This window comes from Melanotaenia boesemani, chromosome 6, assembly GCF_017639745.1.
Source record: "Melanotaenia boesemani isolate fMelBoe1 chromosome 6, fMelBoe1.pri, whole genome shotgun sequence".
In the NCBI taxonomy this organism is placed as follows: Eukaryota; Metazoa; Chordata; class Actinopteri; order Atheriniformes; family Melanotaeniidae; genus Melanotaenia; species Melanotaenia boesemani.
The window spans coordinates 19,914,220-19,936,205 of record NC_055687.1 but is presented as its reverse complement, the minus strand read 5'-3'; the positions used below and the strand labels follow the sequence as shown (position 1 = coordinate 19,936,205).

General features: G+C 39.8%; 2 protein-coding genes across 2 annotated transcripts; one reads left to right on the top strand and one right to left on the bottom strand.

Annotated features, from left to right (window-relative positions):
- The first annotated feature begins 2,939 nt into the window (after positions 1 to 2,939).
- On the top strand, positions 2,940 to 8,860 carry glipr2l (GLI pathogenesis-related 2, like). Its single transcript, XM_041988406.1, has 5 exons — positions 2,940 to 3,260; positions 3,830 to 3,938; positions 5,505 to 5,608; positions 6,093 to 6,170; positions 6,782 to 8,860. The coding sequence occupies exons 1-5, from the start codon at positions 3,248 to 3,250 to the stop codon at positions 6,946 to 6,948; spliced, it is 471 nt and encodes a 156-aa protein (XP_041844340.1). The 5' UTR covers positions 2,940 to 3,247; the 3' UTR covers positions 6,949 to 8,860.
- Positions 8,017 to 20,633, bottom strand: nacad (NAC alpha domain containing). Its single transcript, XM_041988405.1, has 10 exons — positions 20,284 to 20,633; positions 17,282 to 17,562; positions 11,787 to 17,175; positions 11,448 to 11,696; positions 10,959 to 11,050; positions 10,562 to 10,630; positions 10,263 to 10,409; positions 10,036 to 10,170; positions 9,784 to 9,906; positions 8,017 to 8,172 (listed from the first exon to the last, which is right to left on the bottom strand). The coding sequence occupies exons 1-10, from the start codon at positions 20,366 to 20,368 to the stop codon at positions 8,158 to 8,160; spliced, it is 6,585 nt and encodes a 2,194-aa protein (XP_041844339.1). The 5' UTR covers positions 20,369 to 20,633; the 3' UTR covers positions 8,017 to 8,157.
- Positions 20,634 to 21,986: the final 1,353 nt, after the last annotated feature.

The following is a 21,986-nucleotide window of genomic DNA, read 5'->3' as shown; positions in this document are numbered from 1 at the left end:
CTCTCCTGCTATTTCTTTTTAGCATTCCTTCAGCTTTGTTCCACGGTGTTTTGGATTTTCTGTTTACAGTTTTTGTTTTAGGTAGAGCTGCTGAGTCAATAGCTGACTTTAGTCTATTGTTAAAATGATCAACAATAACATCACATGATGCAGGTAAAATCTGAGCAGGAGTTTGGTTTAAAATGTAAATTAAATTAGCAGCCACTTCAGAAGTAATGTATCGTTTCCTCACAGTTCTCACCGGGCCTCCTGTTGGCTAAAACTGGTGATGTTAAAAAACACACAGTAGTGATCCGATACAGCCAGGTCAACAACAGAGGACACACCAGAGGACAGGCCATAGTTTATGACAAGGTCCAGGGTGTGTCCTCTTTTGTGTGTAGGCTGTGTTATATGCTGCTTAAAATCCATACTGTTTAAAAGATTTAAAAACTTGCCAGCATGGGGATTACTACTATTATCAATATGTACTGAAGGTTTAAAATGACCAGTTATTAAAATCTTTTTGTATTTATTGTGTATGGCTGATAAAAAATCTGAAGACTCTTTAATAAAACAGGTAGGATGTTTTGGTGGTCTATAAGCTGTGATGCATAAAACAAAAACAAATCCATGGTGCTCAAATGTCAAATAATTAGTTAATGAAATTATTTGTGCTGATATTAATTAATGAAGGAATCCCAGAGGCTCCCTTCCAAATAATTTTGAGAATTTGCACATCACTTATCACGTTAAGATACTTTTGGGTCATTTCATCCAGTTAGGAATTTTCCTAAAAAATATACTCAACCAAATCACAGGGCTTCTCAACTGAAGACTCTTGTAATCTCTTTCTGTGTTGAATGTTCGGTCCTTTTTTTATATAGTGTTTATCATAGTATAAAAAAAAAAGAAATAGCCATTGTAATGTTGCTAAATGGTTGGGGGATTAACATTTTCTGGTTGGGAGTTCTGCATTTCATTTTTAAATGTTGAATCCAACAGAAAATTGGGCTTTTCCATACGATACTGTATTGTCAATCAGTCATGTAGCCCTCTTCCTAAAATGTACCCCACTTTACTTCCTATTTTATTCTAAAATGATTTACAAAATAAACTGTGTTGTAAAAGAGTTGAAATGAGTAACTGAGACTATCAACAGCTGGGACATGGTAGCAAACTAATCCAATAAGCAGTAGGGTCATTTCCTCAGTGGCTTCTATACAGTGTTGGGAAAGTTACTTCCCAAGTGTAATATATTTCACATTACCAGTTACTTTCAATTTTAAGTAATACATTTCTTTACAATATTACTCTCTGTATAAAGTAATAAGTAACATATTACTTTTCAGTTACTTTTCACCAAAATAAGCATTTAGGACAAGGCATTACGCAATGAAGGTGCGCAATATTTTGTCATGGTGAATAGTTCTCATTTAAATGTAGTTCCTCATTATTATAGTATGTGTGTGGCAACAAAGTCTAATGAGGTTGCATCAGAAAGTAGTTGTTAATATGAACTGCTGAATTACAATAATGTAATGATATGGAAGAATTAAACGACATGATGTGATACAAACTCTTGTTCTACACCTCATTGTTCTTTTCGATTTCTCTGATGTATTCAAAATAGTGAGGGTAAACCCACTTAGAAAATGTCGAGTCGGTTGCCATCATTCCTCGTCCTTTTCTTCTTCTTCTTCTGTTAATTTAAAGCCGCCGCCCTCGTCTTCTTCTTCTTCCTCTTCTTCTTCTTCTTCTTCTACTTCATATTTATTTTCGGCTGTTGCGCGATGGTTGTTTTATTATTTATTTGTCTGATGTTTATACTGACAGTTGGGATTGTAACGCATTACCGGACTCATTTACTGTAATAATATTACCAAAATATAGTTAGTAACGCGTTGTATTACTTCGTTACTGCCAAACGTAGTATATTAGAGTAACGAGTTACCTTTGTAACGCGTTACCCCCAACACTGCTTCTATATAATCTGACCCTTTTTGTTTGTTGTTCACCAGGTCTTGAATTGCTTGTTAGCCAGTAGAACGAAAGAAAGAAATTTTATTTTGGCTTCTTTTTCTTTCTTTCTTTCTTTCTTTTTTTTTTTTTTTTTTAAACCTTGATTTACTCAAGAAATAGAGTGTGTGATTAAACTCACACTTACTACTTGGTGCTGACACTGTAAAGTCCAGCTGATTTTCCTGGATGTACAATGGTTTTCTTTTTGTTTGTGTGTTTCTTCTCTTTTAAAATTATTCATCAGTTACAGGAACTGTGGCCTTTATATTAAAATAATAAATAAATAAATAAATAAAAATCCAGAGACAATTTGTGTCTGAGTTAAGTGAGTTAAGTGTAAAGTCAAATATGAGGTACACTTTTAAGTGTGGCTGCAAACTATTCTTGCCTTTGTAAAATTAAGTGTCATTTATTTGTTTTGAAATGATAAATGTACCGGCTTGGAAATGCTGTTAAAGCAGGGAGATAGTATACAGTACCTCATGAAGACAAAACAAATAGAAACCTGTTCTGCAGCTAGATAAATGGCAATTCTTCTTTTCCCTGCATGTCAGCTGCAGTAGGCAAACTACTCAATCACTGCTTTTTTATCCAGGATAGTGATAAAGAACAACTCTTCTTTCATTTGCATTTATTGTCATTAACTTATATATGCAGAGGTTAGTGGTAATACTGGAAGGTTGAGGTGGAAAGATCGATAAAGCAAAGAGCTCTTTGTCCTTGGTCCACATTATCCATCACAATGCTGCATCATTACAGTGTGAAATGAGAGAAAGGCCATGTGGTCCCAGCCACAGTTGCTAGGAGTAGCATTCACCCAGACTACCAAGTTACAGAAAATTCCCAGAGCCATATATGGGCATATGTCTCACAGAGATGATGTCACCAACGACTGAAAGAGCTCCCCTTTCATTTTGAGGAATGGAAAGGGTGTGTACTTCTCTGGGCCATTAAGATAGCTGAGGGCATGCAGATAGCAGTGTGTGTGTGGCTATGAAGGAGACAGGTCAGATCTTGCTAAACTGAATGAAACAAGAGAAACATGCGCAATCATTATTGCAGCTGGATAAATAGCTAAAGGGGAACTTAGGTAAGTTTCTGTGAGTTCTAGACAGGATGAAACAGAAAAGCTTGCATTAGTAGCTGTTTCAGACCAGTAGTGTTAAAAGGACTAAAGGTAAGGTGGGAGCAAACAGAAGAAGAGATAAAGGCAAAGGATAGGCTGCTTTTATCCTGTGTCAGCACCATGGGAAAATCAGGTGAGTGGAAACTGCACCCTAAGGGCTTAATTTTAATTATAGGCTCTTGGATTATTGTATCTGAGCTAGAACTTTTGCTCCATGAAGCTAGCTGCGTTTGTGTGCATGAGTGGGTGCTGCCTGGTTTTGTGGACATTACATATTAAAGTAGTAGAGAGCACATATAGAACTACCAGTTGAACTTATTCTTGTTTCCTCCTTTAAATTTCGCATTGTCTTAAACAGCCCTGATTGTTGCAACATGCTTAGTAAGGACAGGCAACATTTGTACTACTATTGTATTTGTGTGACTATTTGAATGTGCCTATTGTGTGTGCTCTCAAGAGATTGTGACACTTGTGAAAAGGCCAGTGAGTGATTGGCACCAGGCAGTAATGGGGGAAGGGGGGTTGCTTTGAATGACGTTTTCTGCTCCATCATCTGTCACCAAGTTGTTACTCACAGTCTGAGCTCAGTCAGCCTGTAGGTTTCAGCTCTGCAGTCATGTATGAGTCTTCACGTTGCATCATTATGTCTGTTCTGTCAGAGGGTGTCTAACTCTTCCTGTCTCTGTCCTCCACGTTTCGCAGCCTCGAAGCAGTTTGCTGAAGAGGTGCTGCAGTGCCATAATGAGTACAGGAAGAAGCACCAGGCTCCTCCACTGAAGCTGAGCAGCAAGCTGAGCAGAGAGGCAGCCCGGTGGGTTATTGCGCACGCAGATCAAATAAGAAACTTAATTAGGAAGGACTGTGTAAATCAGTCTTTGTCAAGGTGCTGTAGATAATAGTGACAGTTCCAGCTGAGCCTGTCAAATGCAATAACCACAAAATGTTGATATTTTGACTCTGTTTGTAATTGCAGGTTATTGATACTTCAGCGCCTTTAACTGCAGTTGCAATAACATTTTATTCAAAAGTTTTAGTGGAAATTAATTTCCATAGATTTTTAAAATCATTGTGACCAAATAAACTCAGATGTTACAGAGGAGTTTTTCTCCTCTTGAGTCTTATGAGAAGCTGACTAGTGCAGTCAGAAGAACAGATGCAACTATTTAACATAACAGTCTTTCACATATGTTTGATGGTGCAAATAAAAGGCATCAAAGACTTAAAACCATGTCTGATTATGTGATAGCTGATGAGATGTGCTGCAACATTTGAAACAGAAGTTTTTAAAGTGTGAAGCATGCCTTTCCTAGGGGGCTCTAAACACTTAGTTAGAAGAAAGGCCTGGTGAATGAGGGTGAGGAAATGTAACTTTAGTTATCAACAGATAACTTAATAAATGTGATGTGGGTGAATGGCTTAGGACCAATACTTCATTTTTTCCCTACAGTCAAAAAAAAAAAAAAACTTAGGAAAGACAATTTAAGCATTTAGTGTAGTCTAGATATATCAAACAGCTGGATATATTGATTTCCTTTAATGTCTGTGGGAACAGACAACATAGTCATGATCCTGCTGGCTTCCAGGAATCTGTATATATATAGAAAGTAGAATGATGAGGTGAGTTAAACTTAATGGATAACATCTGCACCACCACAGAACAGCTCGGAGGCTCCAACATCATTGTAGGTTGTAACAACTGCTTGCTTGCTGGAAAGCTTGTTGATTTAAAGGTATTGTTGTATCTGTTTAACATGGTTTTTTTGTTTGTTTTTTTTTTTTATTTCAGGGTCATATTAGGAAAAGGGAACCTACCTATAATATTTTTATTATTTTTAATATTTTAGTATCTGGTAATGTATATTTAAGCCAAAACGTTTCCTTAAGTCAATACTTCTCTTATAGTAAAAGCAATAAAATTAAGTTTTTCCTCACTTGTTTGTCTGAAATGTGAAAACTCTGAGTCTTCACCTGTACCCCTAGTACAGTTTCTATATGAACTGGATGCATTCACAAATGTTAAAACAATATGAACTGAAATGATAAAATCTTAAAAGTACAAATTTATTTGAATATAAGAAACTGTCTAACTTTACAATGATGAATTACAACATGAAAATATATAATTGTACCGCTTAGATAGTAAAGATTTTATGTTTTGCAACTTGTGAAAACTGAGACTTCTCATAGTCTTACATCTAAAAAAAGAAATTAGTCCCCTCCAGTCAACCTGGGATTGTGTCCTTTAGTAAGACACAATCACAACCACTCATGGCTGTAATTTCTCCTGTGCAGAGGTGAAATTTCCGCTTGAGTCACAATTAAAAGAGGGCAGCACACTTTAAAACAACACTGTGAAACTTGCTACATCTTTTCTCAGGTATGCTGAAAGCCTGGCCAGCACACGAATCCTGAAACACAGCGTGGAGTCCAGCAGAGGGAGCTGTGGAGAGAACCTGGCATGGGCATCCTACGATCAAACTGGTACATACAAACTAAAACATCACTGTTCATAAACTACGTTAGTGACTTTGCATGTAAACTTAAGCTTTTGAGTAATTCTGTGGTGGCAGTGTGGATAAATAAGAATGTCTGCGGTCAGAATCGGAAAAGTCCAATAAGACAGGTTCTTCTGTTGATACAAGTGAAGTTAGTCTGAGGCCTAAAGTAAATTCCTTGTACTGACTGTCAGCTGCTGCAGCTGGGATCTATTTCTCCTCCACCTCAGACACCATGACTCACTGCACAAATATCCCAGCACATGCAAGTGTGATTCATAAAAATGGCTCAGTAGTCAGTGACACAAAATAGCAACATTAAAGACAACATATTCCAAAGAGGAATTTGCTGCCCAGAGATGCTGTCTTCTTTCATTTCCTTCATGGTTAAATGTGTAGCACATGATTGAGCTGACGGTCCTCTGAGATGACTTCATATATATATATATTTTTTACTGATGTTCATGCAGGGAAGGATGTTGCAGATCGATGGTATAATGAAGTGAAACAGTACAACTTCAACCGTCCTGGATTCTCTTCGGGCACTGGTGAGACTCACTCAAGTGTGTCTCTGAGCTCCTGTTTCATGTTTTGTCCTGTCTCATCTCACCTTCTCATCTTACTATGTGTGTTGCTTTCTCTGCTTCTTCTTTATTTTCTGTTGACTTGTCACTCTTTCGTTCTGTGTCAAACTTACCCAGGCATGGGTAGGGTTGTTGTTATTCTTGTGCTGTTGTTAGTGTGTGACTGCCTGACTCTGTGACCGCTGAAAGGGAAACTTGGGGGACATCACAGTCCTGTAAATAACTCTGAAACCCACATGTCATGTCCAGTCTGCTTTAATTCCCTCAGGTGGCTTTTTTTAACCTCAGACTGCACCATGTGCGATTCAGTGTAACTTAATAGCACATGAAGCAGATCACTGGCAGATTCATAATGTTCAGTCACAGAAAAAATGTTAATAGCTGAACCAGATATGAGGAAAAGTTTAGGACTCATGAATCGGAGAAGAATTCAGACTCCTCGGTCTGTAAATATTTAGGTATACTTAAGAGTGTGTACACTTCAGCTGCAGCAATATCCAGGATGTTTCTCACTTCTACTCCATCCTCTGCTGGTTGCCTTCTAATTTTCTTGTGATTTCTCTTTCTGTTCTTAGGACATTTCACAGCAATGGTGTGGAAGAGCAGCAAAAAGCTGGGTGTGGGTAAAGCCATCGCATCAGATGGTTCATCCTTTGTGGTGGCTAGATATTTCCCAGCAGGAAATATCACTAACCAGGGACACTTTGAGAATAATGTCCTCCCAGCTAAAACCAGCTCCTGAAGGAATATTGATCTCCCTTTATTTCACATGGTCCAAAAGCATTTACTCTGTTCTGCAGGAGAGAAGCTGCCTATCTGCATCGCTGTGGAGAATCCCTGGAGATCAGCCCATCTTTAAGGATAGAAAGCCATGCCACAATCTCTTATGGATCTTAGGAGATAAGACGTGCTCAAGCTGTCTTTGTCATTTGAAAATGGGACCAGTAAATGACAGAAAATATTGACTTTGCTAACAAAGCATTTCCACTGACTTTGAAAACTGTGTAATCTTAACTAGTTTAGTTGTTTTAATAGCCACTCACATTATTTCCTCCATTTATGTTCTTTTCTATATTTCTACACAGTGAAATGCAACTTACCTTTACATCTGTTTTTGTGTAAGAATGGAGTTAATTCAGAGAGACAGACGCATTAACATATAGTTGTTGCTGTAATTTGAAGCTGATGACTGTACGTGGTTGGAATGTTCTTGTTATTGCCTGTTCATGGGAAAGCAGCCCCACATCGTGACTTGCACTCTGATCACTTTTGTATAATAAAATAGACGGATTGTCAGAAGCGAGTTGGCATCTGTCCATGTGTAATTGTGTCATCAATTCTGGATGACATTGTTGTAAGTGAGACACAGAAAGAAATTAGTTTCATTTCTTAGATACACACAATAAAAATGGCCTCTGAAACATTAAAAAGATCAAATGTAATCTTAATTTAGTTCTGCAATCTGCTTTTTCTATTCGGCATCTGCTTTCTGTGAACAGAATATGATAAAACATGACAGCTGCTGTATTAAATACTCATTTAATTGTCTTTTGAACATGAAGCAGGGGAATTTGTTCTCATTTTAAGAAATTATAGGAAAAATAAGTTTTTTTATTCTGATTATGTGGAAAAAATAAACCTTTCAATGCTCAAAATTGATTTCAAAGCCCATAAATTAGTTTCTCGTGGGAACAAAAAGGGTAAACTAAATGGTGTTTTTAAGATTCATTCCTTCATTCACTGTTTTTAAGATGTTTGTGATTTAATGTGTGTGTTTTCTGGAGGGTCGGCCTCAAAGCTGAGTCAAAGCCCACGCTGGAACAGACTTTATTTAGCAGTTACTGGGGATGCAACATACAGCAGCAGCGATACAGAGGAGTCACTGGTGTTTAGGCTTTATAGGCTGGAATAAGAGAGTCAGGAATAGTTTCTTCTTTTTCTCAGGTCTCACTCACATGGTCAGCTCCTAAAACAAAGTAAGAAGAAAAGATTGAAGAATGAATCAGAATTAGACAAAGCAAAAAACATTTAAAATATGACACATTATTGCAATTAGATTGTTATCCATTCATAAAGATTTAAAGATTAAGCCTGACAAAACACTCTTGAAGGAGGTTTATTTAGCAGGGTTTTTTTAAGAAAATAATTTTAAAAAAACATTTAAATAAAGCACTTCTTTTTACTTTTTTCCGATTAAGTAGATTTTTTTTAAATGTAATAATGCTGTTATTTACATTTCTAAAGGATGTGCATGTTTTAATCTGTGAATTAATGCAGTTAAGAGTGTTTAGCTTTCTAGCTGTCAGTGGAAACAGATTTATAAAATTCCTCTCATAAAGTAATTCAACTCAGATTGTGATAGAAAACAGAAAAAGCTACATGCCTGAAAATAAAAACACGTATAAATGTAATGAACTCAGTGTCTATGGCTGAGCATTAAGAAACCTGGAGGAAATGGGATTTACATCTAAAAAAGATTAACATAAACTATCATGAACATCTAAACAGAAGAAAACAAAGTGCAAAAGAGCAGCCATGGACTGTGAATGATTGGATTAAAGTGATAAACGCTTGCTGGAAAATCTGCAAGGAGATGATGCAGAAATTTGTGTTTGGTGCAGGTGAAATAAAGCATATTAAGACAACTGCCTGAATAAAAAAACAAGACAGCTTTTACAACCACTGATATGGGGTTGATGTCACGTAATGGACCCGAACAGATGGCCTCTTAACTCAATGTGAAGGTGAAGATCGAAATTTTGGACATTTTTCTTAAATATGAATCTAAAGGTTTGCTGATGTGATAATGCATCTTACCACAGAACAATGAGTGTCCAAATCTTCCTTCAGAAAAAAATGATTAACTCAATGATGTGATCAGCAAACAGTCCAGGTCTCAATCTGAATTACAATTCATGATGAAAAAAAAGGCCAAAGCTGATCTGCTACACGAGAAAGCTGGATCTCAATTGATTATAGACATTGTTTTAAATAGATTTAAAGTCCAAAGAATTAAATCTGTCAACAAAGTAATAATTGTGATAGTTTTTTGTTTGTTTGTTTGTTTGTTTTTTGTTGTTTTTGTTTTTTTTAGTCTACGTTTTCTGGGGAAATTAAATCCAAAGATTTTAATCATTTTATTCTGTTTTTGGGGTGCATTTTATGAAGCCAGAAATGTGTTAAAAAGATCATTTTTGTCATATCTATAATTTGTTAAATTTTTACTAAATAAAATAACTGAATGATCATTCTTCCAAAAATGTTGATTTAAATTATTTGTACCAGGGTTTGTCACGTCAATAAAAAAAAAAGGCATCTGCACCATTTAATAGCTCCAATATTCAACTCAAAATGAGCTTTTGCTGCCATCTGGTGGGCATTAACTGTACTACATGGCTTTGCAGGTTTCTCAGTCACTACGGAGAGGTTCTTTGTGTCATTTGTCCTCTGCTCTTTCTCCTCTATCCTCCCCCTTCTCTCTCTGCTCACTGGCTATGACTCATTATTTTGTTTACCATCTGCCCTCTCACTACCCTCTTGCTCTTCCTCCCTCCATCCCTCCTCCCTTCATTCTCACCATGATAGCATTCACAATGTCATTCTTGTTGTGTTTCAGTGCACGGACGGCCTTGGCTCGTGACACATTGGCCTGAGCCATCACCAGTTCGATGTCTCTCTGTTCAAGACCTCCTTCGTCCACCTGATGTTCAGAAAAAAAGAAAGGAATAAGGATAGTGGGACTTTTAAATGACAAGATTTTACAGACACATCAAACAATATATATATATATATATATATATATATAATAAAATATTTTAACAGTTAATACCTCCTCTTCCTCTTCTTCACTCTCTTCCTTGATGGTGAGGCTGGGCGGGACGGGTGGGGCTAAAGGTGATGACGTCACAGGCACCTTGAATTTCTCTGCAGCTGCTTTGTGAGCCTGCTGAGATAGGTCCTCAATCTGAGGGAAGAGAGATGAGAGGGTAATAAGCAAAAAAAAAAACATTAAATTATGTTTATATGATAAAAAAAAAAAAGACAAGAAAGATATACCTTTGCCTCTCCAAATACAATATAAATGTCTGACACGGGGCTTTTAAATACATCTGGTCTGCTGATGACGAACAAGATACTCTTCGACTTCCTAATAGTTATTCTAGTCACACCGTGGACTGGCTTCAGACCCAGTTTAGACATGGCCTACATACAGAGAGTGACAATTAGGAACAGCATCACACAAATTAAGCACTGGTGTCATACAGCTTTCAACATTATCTTCTTATTTGCTTTATTACTTTGGATGTAATGTAGAATTTAATATGAATAAATAGTCATATATAGCTTAGGCTAACCTTGCGGGCCTTCTTCTCACTGCGGCTCTGTTTTGGCCTGTTCAGCCCTTCATCTGCAGAAGAAATAGACTGAAAAAACAAACAAATATTAGTTAACTCACAAATATTTGCTCTGCTAATTTTACTAAAAAGTAGTAAACATGTAGATGTGTTTGACTGAAACCACATGGCCAAGCACAACATTTAAAGGGTCGCTTTCTATACAAGTCAAAACCATTCAAGCCTTTAAAAACCACTGTGTTCAATTATTTTCAGGCTGTTGACACACTTGTTCTAAACAATAGCATCTTGCAGATAACATAATAATCAGGACCCCTCTGGAATGGTATTTTAATTTGAAAAGGTGCTTAAAAATGAAACCTTGATGGTCTTTTTTAATAATCAAAAGCAGACTCACCTGTGGCTCTGATGGTCTTAGTGGCCCTGGCTCTTCAAGCTCAGGTACTGAACCTTCACTCTCAGACTCATTACAGGAAGCCAACATGGAACCTAAGCAAGGATATTGTTAAAAAAACATACTGTATAAATGAGGTGCACCATATCCTTATTACCATAGAAACTAATATCCATGGAAATTGCAAAAAGAGCCATCGTTGAAACTGATGAAGAGTGTTCATTATAAATTCCAAAGGCACATCTGATCAGTGCCAGGTTATTAAATCTTCCAGTGGAAAATCAACTTGATTACATCTCCCTACTATTTAATCATTAACTTCATTTACATTACGCAAGTGACAACAACAGAAACATTATGTCAGGTAGTCATCTCTTAGTCTTTGATATTCTACTCTGTAATGCTGTATTCAAATTGCATAAATGTAACAGTCAGAGAAGAAATTTAGGGATTTTTTTTTCTTTGGCCTTAAGAACATAAGAAAAAACTTACAGTTGTTTTGTAAAGAGAGGTCTATCTCTTCAGAAATACTGTGGTTGTGGTTGATTGGACAGAGTGACTGTCTGTCAGCCACTTGATGAGCAGAGAACGGTTGAATTTCCTTTTGACTGACAAGACCAGACTCATTTTGTGATGATCCGTTTTTGTTTCCTGCAACACCTCTGGGCTCAGATCTCCAACCTTGTTGAAACCATCCACCATCCTCCTCACTGTCTGTCTCCTCTTCAGCCAAAGATGAACCTTACAGAGGAAACATCATCATTGTTTTTCCTTTTTTTGGGGGGGGGGGGGGGGGGGCAACATCAATAAAATGAAAATGTCTTTACTTACCTCTGCACCTGTCTAGGTTGCTCCATGTCTGACCTTGTTTGATTTGCTTGTGAGGCTGGACGTTGACAGCAGTCTGAGCTTGTAAATAAGACTGAGATTGTGGGTGGGAAGAAGAGCCTGGAACAGAAACCAAGTCTAGACTCCCTGTCTCCTGGGTAGCCTGTGACAAGTTTAATGGCATGGCAGTGGGCAGTGAGGGCAAAGAGACATTTGTGGCAGATGCTGTTGGCGTAGAAAATACTTCAGTGACCTCTTGGATGTTGTTGTTTGGAGGAAATCCAGAGTCAGGGGGTTGCTGTGCTGTTGGGGAGGTAGAGAAAAGGGAAGGGTTGGTGTGACTTATAGATAGTGAAGATTCTTGTTGGGCAGAGAGGGCAGGTTGGGATTCTTGGACAGGTGTGGAAAGGCCATTCTCTGGCTCTGCTGAGGCACAAGGAAGGGAGGAGGAGGACATGGAAGATAAAGAAAGTGGAGTCATGGAGTTTGATGTGGTACTCTCATTCTGTACGCTGGAGTCAGTATTTATGTTATTGTCATTTATGTCCACGGTGATTCCTCTCAGAGTATCAGTTAGTGGTCTGTTATCAAGCACTTCCTGCTTTTGATTAAAGTTTTGCTTCAGGTCCACCACAGTATTGAGGTTGCCTGGTGTATTTGTGGTAGAACTGCAGTGTCCTTGTCTTGGACTTTTGACATCAGGGCTGGAACTGTTACGTCCCTGTATCTGTGAACCAGATTCAGCTTTGCTTTCCACAGATGTCCTCTGTTGATTGTCTGACGATGAAATGTTGTTGTTTTCATTACAGGCTGTTGTAGTTTTAGAACTGCCTGCAGTCTCCTTTGACCACCCATCTGTTCTAGCATTTAATGGAACAGAAACGTTCTTTGTATCTTCAATAAATTCCGGGCTAAAATCAGTATTGCTTCCTGTCAGAGATGCCCTGCGTTTATTCTGCCTCCTTCTCCTCCCTTTTGTAGCAGCAACTTGTGTATCTGTGCAAGGCCCACCCTTAGGTGTGTGTGCAAAGTGCTCTGAGCCATTCTGTGCAGAAGATGATTTTCTTTCCTTTTGGTTTTTATCTTTCACTCTTTCTCTCTCTTGTTCTCTGCTTTCCTCATCTTCTTCCCCTGAGGTACAAACACAATCCTGTCCTCTAAAGGCATCTTTAGTCTTTGGTTCATTAACAGTTCTGTTCCTCACAGGGCTGACATCACATTTGCTTTGGCTATCAGTCTGAAGCTGCTCCATCTCTGTTACCAGTGGAGAAATGTTATTTTCCACCTTGTCTTCATAAGACCCTCTTGGTCTGGAAATATCTGATTTACATTTAGGAGTAAAGTATCCAAATGTCCCCTGTGGCAAGGAAAATGCATTACTTTCTCGAGTGATTGATTGACACTCTGGGGTATCATCACATCTTGATTTGGCTTTAGCTGGTGAATCAGGGTGTTTAGTTATTCCAGCTGCATCTATGTTAGTGTCAGTCATGGATGCTGAAAACCTACAAACAGCTTCCTTTGGGACTGGTGTCTGTACTGTGTCTGATGTTTGGTTTTTGGGTCTTGCTGTTAGTTCTTGGTCTTCATCAGGAGTCTCGTCTGAAACCTGCAGAGGCATCTCTTCAAGTGGAATATTAGATACAGACTCTCTAGCACTGACATTCACACTCTGGGGTCTCACTTCCTCTGACAGAGCATTCAAACTTCCAAACAGGCCTACTTCCAAGGAATCAAAGGCAGAGTCATTGGAACTCCTCCAAGTGTCTTGTATTAGTGTGTCTGCATAGTCGTCATCATTGTCTGGATTCAAATTACTAACATCCTCTGGGAATCTAGAGCTTCCATCCTCTCCTCCACCCGCTTCTGAGATCTCCTCAATGGACTTCCAACGAGCCAAGTTGAAATCAGAAACTCCCTCTCCAACCAAATCTTTATCCACCATTTGCTCCTTCTTTCCACAAAGACTGTTGTTATCTTCATCATCAAGAATTGAACCCAGAACATTTTCATAATTTTTGCACACTTCACTGCTCATATTAGAAACCATAGCTGTCTGCATGCTTTGGCCTTCTGTGTCACACATTAGCAGGCTTTCAGACTCTAATTCATACCTCTTTCCCAGAGACAAAGATAGGGACTCTCCTGCTCCCCAGATACCAAACTCAGCCCCTGATCCAAACCCTAGTTCAAAACCCAACCCCATTCTGGTGTCAGACCATGCCCCAGCTCCAGGACCCTGCTCTCTGCTTGTGTCAGTTTCTGAATTTTCTCTTTTGGGGGAAATGGCAAGTGGGGAGTGTGAGGACCCAACAGCTCCAAGAACCCCCTCATCAGTACTCAGAGTATTCTCCCTTAGGTTTTCCTGAGCAGAGTCACCAGCACAGTGTTCAGGAGTCAGAGCCAGGTTATCAGGAAGTTCTGAAATGACTTCTGGGGAGACAGACACAGGGATATTACTTGGGTTGGGACTTGGGTCTTTAGGGCAAGACAGAAGAAGCACACCCTTATTTAAGTCATTGGTAGCAGACACCATCTTCAATGGGGAGCCAGAATTATTGATTCTACACTCCACACTTATAGACTCAGCTGATGTATTTCCATTCTTCTGGTGAGGCTCACTGCCAGAGTCGCTGTGCATACCTACCCCTTCTTCCACCTGTACAGGCACATCATATTTACTGGAGAAGGACTTTGATAATGCAACTCTACTTGCTCCTATGGTCTTTTGGCTTTCTGGGTAGTTATGACGAGGCTTAATGAGCAATTTGAAAGAGTCACTCTCAGGTTCTTTAGTGTCGTCAGCTTTCACATTGGGATTTTCTGTTGGCAGTTCATCCGAAAGGACGGAATTGTTCAGGTTTGTTGTCTCCTGGACAGAAGGAGGAACGGTTTGGGACTCAGTAGCAGAGTCCAGTGATGCATGGGTAAAAGAAGTGGTAGATGCATTTAAATGAGAGATTTCCTTAGGCTCCATGAGAGGGCTAGAAGAAAGACTGTGATTCATCATCTCCCTCTTTTCTTTGTTCTCATTCTGGTTAGTGTTAGATTCTAGCTGACAAGAATTTGCTTCAGAAGGAAGAAACAGTTTCTGGTTATCCACAGCTTTATCTGTCCTTACTTCCATGTGCAAAGTTTTTGTCTCCCCTGCTGCACTGGTTGATTCACAGTCAGGGTCTGATTGGAGTTCAGGGGTTACAGATACACCTAGAAGTTTAGTTTCTACACCTTCAGGATGCAAAGCAGTGGTTTCAGAAGGACAGGTGGTTTGGGGGTGATCCATTAGCTTATCCATACTCAGTTGTGTGTGCAAAGGTTCAGTTTGACTCAGTTCCTCTTCAGGTTCTACTTGGATTTCAGTCAATTCAAGTCCATCCACTGGCATGGGTTCAAGTGATTGTGCATGTCTCTCAGTGCTGTACAGGCTTTCATCTTCCTCCCCATTATAAGAGGCAGAATCTAATGAGTCATCTGTATCATCTTGGAAACAAAAGGATTCATCTAACCCCTCATTGATAGATGTTTCTGAAAGTGAATGAAGGAAAGATGCTGAGCTGTCCTCATCAGTAGGATCTTCTACTGCTTTGATGTCACACTCATCATCATCGCCATCTTCTTCCTCCTCTTCTTCCTCCTCTTCGTCTTCTACCACTTTCACCTCTACTTGAGCTTCCTCACCATCTCCATCCAGCCCGTTACTGTTATCATCTTTATCATTCTCCTCATCTTCATCACTATCAGGAGCGGCTGTGGCATTGCCATCATCATCATAATCATAATCGTCATCATCATCATCATCATCATCATCATCATCATCCTCTTCATCATCATCACCATCTTCTACATCTGCTTCCTCCTCTCCTGCAGCATATGCATCAACATCCTTTCTTTCATTTCTGTCATTGACTTCAATTTCATTTTCTTCCTCTGTGGGGAAGAGGGTGATTTCCATCGAGTCAGCCCTAAAGATCAGGCTGGTGTGGATGGGAAAGGAGATGAGTGAGGCAGGGATCATCATTTCGTCATCTAGTGTATCATCAGCACATGCTGCCTGGGAGAGTATGAAAGAACTAGGACCAAGGCTATCAAAGGCTCCTGGACAGAAGGCATCAAGGGGGTGGATGGGTAAGTCAGGGCTGATGCTAGAAGAGGCCATAGTCATGTTCTCTGTGTCGGGAGTCAGTGCAGTGGAGGAAAGATCTGGGTGGGTATCAACAGGTCCATAATGATCCTGGGATGTACATTCTTCCAGTTGGAGTGTCAGACCTGTCTGTATGGGCCTAGAGTACTCTGCTCTCTCTGAACTGGCCTCTTCCACCGGGCAAAGTGAACTTTCAGACTCTCCCCCATCCTCCTGTGAGTCACTGCTGCTACTGCTCCTTGTTGGAGGTGTATTATCAGTCACCCAGCAAGGACGACAACTTTCTCTGGAAATATTGATGTCCTCCCCTTTTAGAGCCTCATCTTCCTCAGGGATTATTGTGTCTGTAATTCCTATTCGAGAATTCATAACAAAATCCTCAGGATGGTACAGACAATAGTCCCCAGCTCTTTCCTCCTTCCTTTCTGCACTCAGTCGTCCCCTTTCTTCCCCAGCTTCATCTCCAATCTCTGATAAGGAGCTCACAAAGCAAGCTGGGGCCTCTTGTGTTTCTTCCGCAAGAAGCAGGTTGGGAGAAGTGGAGGGTGAGGTGGAGGATGTATAAGAGGATGTCCAGCTCCCCCCCTCTGCTGTGATATAAGAGCCAGAAGGAGAGGTGAGAGGAGAACAGAGGTCCTCGCTGTCTGAGGGAGAACCAGGGGAGAGAGGGGAGACTGGGGACCCAGGATATGAGTGATGTTTTAAGTGCGAAGAGCGGGTAGCCATCTTGATTGGGGTGGAAGGAGCAGTATAGTAAAGCTCTGGGTCAAGAGATGAGGGAACACCCACTCGTAGGGGGTCAACAGCATAAGCTGGCTCAGAGAAGGACAAAGCAACTGGACAGGCCAGCTCAGAAAAAGAGAGTGAAGGCACTTCATCTTGGGAGAGGGTCTCATCTTCTTTCTTGTTGTCTGTTAAATTACCATCTGTAGTGATGAGCTCTGGAGAAGATGGACAAGGGTGGGTGACTGAGGGCTGTACAGGGTCTTTTTCCTGATCTTCCTGTTTTTTAGGGATTTGTGATTGGCTTTCCTCTTTGCTGGTTTCGAGGTGTCTTTCTTTTATTTGGGCCTGAGGATGAGAAAGCCTTGGAATATCTGGCAAAGGGATAGCTTGGCCACTTGGCTTAACTGGGGTATTCCCTTTCTGGTTGTCTGTTGTTTTGAGCAGTGTCTCTTCACCCATTACCACCCTTGTGTCAATGGTCTGTGGCTCTTGATAGTCGCTCTCCACCTCAAAACCAGTCAGGACCTGGCAAAAACATCAAACACACACAAGCTGATATGAATATACCTCTGAAATGCATCTTATAGCATGTATTTTGTAGAATTCCAAACATGCTTAAACAAGTGCATACCTTTATTCTCTCCATCTTTACAGGTACATGACGGCCACACGGCCCATGACCACCTAATTTTCCAGACAGTCTGGGCGTGTTGCGGTGGTCAGAGCCTTCAGGCTGTGGCCTTGGAGAACCAGAGGAGTTGGGTGGTACATGAAACAGTCGTGGCCCAAATGGAGAAGTGCAAGCTGGGAGAAGTTTCTGTGGAGTGGTGGGAGAAGGGCTAGAACCACTGTCACTGGGGGAGGAACCACTGTCACTTGGGGTGGAGTCAGTAGATGGGTGTCTGGTCATGTCTGAAAAACAGAAAATAAAATCTTTTAAATAGTTAGAAGAAACAGGTTGATCAAACTCCAAATTTCAGTGGAAAAATGGGATTTATCTGGAGATTTGTGTTGATTTAAACTAATATGAGAAAGTGAAACAAAATGACTAGACATGATGGGGAATACTCTTCCATTACGCATTCATAGACTTTATCTCTCCACTGAACTTTAAACATTCAAAAATGTCACCATAATTCTAGTCAGTAAATTAAACGAATATGTAAGTAATGCAACATTGACACTGAAAATGACTTTTACAAGAGCAACAGAAAATTGCTTTGACCAGTGTTTAAAACTAAATAAGTGCAGTGGTCAGCAGTTTCTTTCTGTCACTAATACACAATTGCTCAATTAACCAGAAGCAAATAAACTGGTACTGAAATATAGAGATGTGTGTCCTCTTGTTCTTCCAGATCATAAACTTGTTATCAGATAATGGGAACATTATTTAGATGAAATGGCAGGACGGGTGAGGGAATTGGGTCATGGGGCTAGTAATGAGAGTCTTCTTTACAAGCAAGAAAGGAAAAGCAAGGATCAATAAGATGGAATGGAAAAAAACCTCATTCAGCATTTGTTCCAGTTCCACTTATTATCTTTAATGACTTTTTTAAAATGTTGATGGACTACTTTAATACAAAACTGTGCATTCATTGAAATATCCCGAGAGGATGTGCTTCAACTTTCTTTTTTTATGGAACCCCCAAAAAAAAATCTTCATTTACCCTCTGAACTGGGCTATTACCGCGGTGACCTCAAGCCACATGCTGTTTAGCTATTATAACACAGAAGTGGCTCAGCTCAGTGCCAGCCACAAACACTCACACACTTCCTTTCGCACACATGTACACACAATTTGTTCTTCCAGGAATCCAGATGCAGTATCACATTTACTCTGTTCTGTAGCTCCATCTCTGCATCTGTACCTCAAATTACCTCTAAACCTATTTTAATCTAATCCTCTCCTTAGTCCTGCCTTGTGTTAATACAAAGCAAGATTTGGTATTGACCCCTATGTCTTTTGTCTTTAAGAATTCTTTTTTTTTTTCCTGTCTTTCTTTTTTATATTTATATATGCTCCCTTGTGGCCATCATGCCCAGACTGTTGTGATGGCAGATGCAAACATCAGCACTTAGCAGTCCTGCTTGATCACTCCCTCAGTATTGTACTAAGTGTGTGATAGGAAGTGTGCTGAGTCATGCTATGGAGAATAAACTAGTTAGAGTAAAACATCCACAAAAGCAACCTCTGTTGTACAATTAAATGTGCAGGTAACAGAATGATCAGGAATGAGTGTGATCATTTCCTCATGCCAGGCCTGACAAAAAAGTACAATGCATTTGTTACTGTGAACTGACAAATATGAAAATAATCTCCGCCTTAAAGGAAATTAAGGAAGAATAGATTGTATTTAGAAATGCTTATTCTATTCTATTCTACAGTCATTTAGCAGATGCTTTTATCCAAAGCGACTTACATTTTACTTATGTTCCAGGCTTTAAAACTGCATGAATGTTTTGCTAGGTTGTTAATTTAAGCCTTAAATATATATATCAGAAAGCATCTGCTTCTTTCAAGTTCTATAATGCAGTAAAATTGAGCACCATGTTTGCTGTATAAGAAGCAGGCCGCAGCAACTTGAGCAAACTGGAGCTGCGTCACAGAGGCTGCAGTGCTACCCCCAAGGGTAGCCTTGATACAGTTACGACTCTATTTGAGCTATAACAAAACAGAACCCCTAGCAGTGTTATATGTTCCTTTGCCTTAGTCCATCTCCATAACACACACACATACTCTAATTCACATTTATTTAATTATTCCTTTTTATATCAACTACATATAGGAACATAAGTTCTAACTACAATATGAGTCAATTCTCTTTTCTTTCTATACCAAAATCCACACCAAGAAAGGTAAAAATTATTCAAGCCCAAGAACAAACAAGGTCACTAGTTAAGTTAAAGCAGCAGTACATCTAGAACAGCCAACCACTCTAAAATGTGTCCTGCAAGGAGGATGGGAACTGCTATTGCTCTCCCTTTCATCATTTTTGCTCAATTTTTATGGCAAGATTTGCAAGTTCAGATATGTGGTTGAAAAATATAAGTTGTTTCCTATGTTTGTGTGTTGCAAAGTGCTTTCCCATGCTGCTGTGTCATGCTTGTGTTGAGGCTGGGGGAAGGGAAGATCTACTAGGCTGTTACAGTTCACCAAACTAATATGGAGATGTGGGTGAGGATGTGGCATGAAGATGGGGCAGTGGATGGAGGGATGGGGGTGAGAAGGCCAGGTTAAGTGGGGTAAAGAGGGCTGAAGCTCTGATAAGAATGGAGGAAAGTAATTACACAAAGGTTTTGGAAGTCCATCAGCACATTTAGGTAAGAGATTCCTAATTTGGAGCTGATGTCTAGGATAGGAGGCTGTAGGGAGGTTGCCAGTAGCTAGAAGGGGGCACAACATGCCGTTTAATGAAGAACGATGTTAACAAGAGATGACCCAGCTTTGAAATGAGTGTTCTTCACATTGCACTTCTGAGCAGCAAGTATTTACCTAACATCCTCCTTCGTCCTATCTGTTATGCCGCCTGTTCCACTTGCCCTGTTTTATCTGTTTTATGCAACCTGTCTGTCATACAAAACAGCTTAATCGATTCAATCTTCTTTATCCACCCCCGAACCCAAAAGTCCTACCTGGTCCTTGGAGCCCTGTTTCCTCAGCTCCCCGCTCTGGTTGCTTCTCAGAAGGGACAGATCTGTGGGTGCTCTCTCCTGGCATGCTTCTCGCTGGCTCTCTCTGTCTCTGACGCAATAATAAACCATACAGCCAGAACAGACAAGGTGAACAGGGAGAGGGAGTGAGATGAAAGAAGTAGGGGAGGGGGATCTGAATGCTCAGCGACCCAGCGCTCAGATCTTCCCTGCAGCACGTGTCTGTCTATGTGTGTGTGTTTGTATGTTAGAGAGAATGAGGCAGACAGAGAGTGAAAGAGGGAGAATCAGAGATGGGAGCATGGGCTGGTCTCTTTCTGTGGTGCAGCGCAGTGATGCTGCTGCTGTGGGCGTGTGTTTTAAAGACCCATGATCCTGTTCATTTGAATATGTGTGTATGTGTGTGTTGAATCTGAGAGGGAGCTGCAGTATCCTCTCCTGATGCCCAGTTCCTGCTTTCCTCCCTCCCCCTTCCTTTATTCTATCCTCCCTGTATCTCTCTCCTTCATAGCTGCCCCCCTCCTTTGCTTCCAGCCAGGCAATGACTGGATCTTGAGGGATGATGTCAGCAGATTTGTGCTGATTTCTCAGTGCTGCCCCCAACCTTGAAGGAAAGGAGCGGTACTGCAAAAACAAGAGTAAGTTTCATATATCAAGGAAAGGTGGGGGATTTCAGGAAAATTAAACAGAAGAAAAAGAAACCAGAAAACAAACAGAATCAAAGGGGCAGATGAGATACCTAAATCTGTTACTCTAATTAGGACATATTCTAAGACTCCTGCTCTGATAATGTCCTTGAGGAGTACACAAGGAGACATTTCCCCTGAGTGCAACTAGAGCATCTGTCTGCCCTCCATCTTCAGCACACATCAAGACAGCTTTATCTAATATCTTTTTTCAAATAAAATTCAAATGGATCTACACATAAAAAGCATTAAAACTAAATTCAAAATATTTGTTATGAAAATGAATCCTGACTAAATCAATTTGGCTTCAGGATCAAGAACAATAAATATGCTATATTTAGTCCTCTAAGTACAAGAAGAAGATTGTTGTTTTCTAAAACTCTAACAATCATTCTTTCATATAAAATAATGTATTTTAGTTCAGTATTATGGACTTTCAGTAATCTTGGTTCTTGTGAGAACTCAATCAGCAGCTTTCTGAATGGCCTAATATTGGGTATCAGTTCTTTTGAGCTTCTCTCTCTCACACACACACACACACACAAACACACACACACACACACAAACTTCTTCTTCTCTGAACTCTCTCTGATCAGTAAAAGCCAGTTCTATGCTGACGCTTGTCAAATTTCTTGTTGTGTCACTTTCTCGATTTCTTTTCTTCACTTTCTCCAGTAATGTCCTCTTTGTTTCAGGCACCATTACCTCTTTTATTTTTTGCTAAATCAGCCATGGTGCATATCAAAGTGGCCATTATGTTGATATCCAGTTGTTGGCATGTGACACAGTGGTGTAAATTAAAATGCAGTTGTCATATAATAATCTGGGCTGGGATGCAGAAAGGCAACTATGGCTCCAGAAATGTGCAAAATGATATAAAGTTTGCCATTAAAATAAGTCAAAAGCACAGAGTTTTATGGTTGGAGACTAATGTAATATTGCTTTAAAGCATGGCTGAGTTTTTCCTCAAGTACTCTAGCTAAGCATATGTGATTATAG